This window comes from Eriocheir sinensis, chromosome 66, assembly GCF_024679095.1.
Source record: "Eriocheir sinensis breed Jianghai 21 chromosome 66, ASM2467909v1, whole genome shotgun sequence".
Classification (NCBI taxonomy): Eukaryota; Metazoa; Arthropoda; class Malacostraca; order Decapoda; family Varunidae; genus Eriocheir; species Eriocheir sinensis.
In genome coordinates, this window is record NC_066574.1 from 9,384,821 (window position 1) to 9,387,849 (window position 3,029).

The 3,029-nt window shown below is 51.2% G+C and overlaps 1 protein-coding gene across 4 annotated transcripts in view; it reads left to right on the plus strand.

The window, feature by feature from the left end:
• The first annotated feature begins 2,105 nt into the window (after positions 1–2,105).
• LOC126987847 (transcription factor Sp9-like) overlaps positions 2,106–3,029 on the plus strand; it is a 108,630-nt gene continuing 107,706 nt past the window's right edge. For 3 of the 4 annotated variants that reach the window (XM_050845277.1, XM_050845274.1, XM_050845276.1), the window contains exon 1: positions 2,106–2,389. In XM_050845277.1, coding sequence (XP_050701234.1) covers positions 2,324–2,389 — 66 coding nt within the window. In that variant the 5' untranslated portion in view covers positions 2,106–2,323. The remainder of the gene's footprint in view (positions 2,390–3,029) is intronic. The other variant, XM_050845279.1, reaches the window with a different exon arrangement.

The window sequence follows — 3,029 nt, forward strand, 5'->3', positions numbered from 1 at the left end:
TAAGAGAAGAGGAAACTGAAATACCAGACTGAGGATAACGTAGGAGAGGAAGAAGGCAGGGTGACGGTAGGGCAAGGGCAGGGTGAGAGAGGAGGAGGGATTCGCAAGAGGGAGAGAAGGGTGAGAAAAGAGGAAGAAGGTGGAAATAAGGAAAGCGGAGGAAGGACAGAGAATGGTTAAGAGAGGGAAGAGAGAACGAGGAGAGTGGTGAGGAGGCTGGAAATCTCTGCGTCTGTTAGGGAGGAGAAGGAGGAGGAGGAGGTGGAAGAAGAGGAGGAGGAGGAGGAGGAGGAGGAGGAGGAGGAGGAAACCTTTGTGGCCGCTTCCCGAGGTGGGTGACGCAGTGCCTTGCTTGCTCGCCGAAGATTTATTGTTTCCAAACATTTCAGCTCGGGACACACACACACACACACACACACACACACACACACACGCACACACACACACAGTTTTTTTTGAGAGACAGGATGTGTGTGTTTTTATTAATTGATTTATTTCTACGTCGTAGCGTTTCTTTTTTTTTTTATGGGGGGGGACACCGATTTCATGATATATTTTCTCTTCACGTTTCTCATATCGTTTCTTTATTTTTCTATTTTTTCCTGTGTATGTTGTTGTAGGTTTGTTCTTTTTCTTCTTGTTCCTACTGCTCCTTCTTTTCCCTCTCCTCCATCTCCTACATTTCATCCTCCTCCTCCTCGCTCCCATATATTTGGCAGGCCTCACCTCAGCATTTCTTGTGGAAGCATTAACATTTTGTGATCCCATAAAAAATAACTGCGTCCCTTTCTGACACACACACACACACACACACACACACACACATATATATATATATATATATATATATATATATATATATATATATATATATATATATATATATATATATATATATATATATATATATATATATATATATATATATATATATATATATATATATATATATATATATGCCAGCGACCTTTTTATCATTTCTTTCTTTTTATGCCCATGAGTTTCCTCCTTAATTGTAATATATATTTGTCGTGATGTTTCATTGTCTGTGGCTCCTTCCAGCACCGTATGGAGCGCATGAAGACACATGCAGGAGACGGCTCCTACATAATAACACTTCCGTGCCTGCCCGACTCACATTGCTTCACTCCGCGCATTACACTTCCTCGGCGAGACTGTTGTGGTGCGTATCTCCAGCTGTGACTTCCCTCCATGTGTGAGTCGCATGAACACGGGCAGTTCGTAGTCCTGCCGCTGGGGCGTGCCAGGCCATCCACGCACTTGTACGTGTTTTCACCGTCAAACCCTAAATTACCTCGAGGAAGCAGACGCCTCTCCACCTGGCTCCTCATCTCGCGAGGATAAGGTGCATGGAACAGTTCGTTTAGTGGCTGAATATATTGCACGTCCTGCAGCTCCTACTCCTCCGTCCTTATGTGGCAGAGCGACGCCTTCCACCCCTCCGCCGGGCGCCGCGCTGGTCCTCCTTGCGGGCCGCGGCTCCTGTACACTTCCGTCGGGCGTCCCGTGTCTACCCGGCAACAAGCAGTAAGCAAATTTCTTGCGACGGGCGGCTTTGTACGGGAGGTGTCTGGGTGATTTTAGGTTTCACTTAACTCAAATTGGCGTGGTACTGAAGGGCGGCACCTTCCTACAGAGCCTCCGTCATCCCCCACGTGTTGGTATCAGCAATTAACGCCCTCTGGTGGTGTTAGTTATCCCAAGTGCTTGTTCAAATATGCATAATGAAAGACTGGTGGACGGATCCAACAAGTGACTACCATTATTTAATACGTACTGCCGTCATAGAAGCAAGCTAACCCCTTATTTTCACGTCCAAACCTCGGTCCAGGCATTTCTGCACTTGTAAAGAAGCGTAGTATACGTACGAACGAGGTGTCCGGTAGATGGCAGTGGTCGGGGAGGGTGGGCGTGGTGGGCGGGACTGGTTATTCAGGGGGCGGGGCGGCCGTCACTCGCGGGGCCTCGGCCTCCACGATTGGCACCTGCCACCCCCGCTGCTTGGCCAGCGAGGCGAGCCGCGCAGGGGGGAGGAGCTTACCACCCCACGCCCCGCCCAGACCAGCCCGCTCAGCTGCTGAGTGATAACTTGTACGAGATCAGTGTAAGTTGAGTACTTGGTCTGTCGTGAGGCGGTTGTTTGGCCCTAAGTATGGTGATTGTTTGGTCTACCTGGTAATCAGACCTGTAACCACTGTAATCACGGCGCAGTGGACTATCATTAGAGTGACCTTTCCAGTCATATTGTGACCCCTTGTGACCTAATCTTGCGATTGGTGATTTGCTTGACCATCCTGCATCAATGATGCTCACCGATCTAAATATTTCCAATCGGACGGACATTTACTCGACGGAGAAAGGAGGCCTTGTAAGTATGACTGTAGGTGTTGTTGTCCCCTCCCCGTGGGTAGGCATGCACGGGGTCCTCGGGTTCTAAGATCTGGTCCTGTGAGTCCTGGCGTGCCGGGACCCACAGCAACATTGCCGCGGGTTACCCCCTCACCAGCCACCACAAGCGGAGAACTTGCTGCCGCCCAAATTACTACCTTGGCTCCCAGATTGCAATTATAGTTACGGTGGGGATATCATATCGGCGGTGAGGGTCGGGGCTTAGTCTAGCGGCGGCTGGGCGAGTGAGCGAGGTGTTTGGTTGGCAGAAGGTCCATCACGGTGACACGTTTGCCTATATCATAGAGTAGCGGGACGCATACACCACCTGACGCACCACCTGAGACTCGGGCACCACCACCACCTGCCCGACCAGCTGGGCGTCAGTGATAGCATAGGGTGCCGCGCGACGGAGCGTCGGTGTGAGCCGCGGTGTACTGAACACGTTGCCGGCGGCGGGCTGGCTGGCCGGCAAGGGTGGCAGCGACGCGTCAGGATGGTGGGGAGCAGTTGTTGCGTGTGCAGGTTGCAGGTGGTGGCGGTGGTGGCGGCAGTGGCCCTGCTCAGTGTCACAGTCGCCTTGTGGTGGTGATCGCTGGTGTGGTAGTGGTGGTGATGAG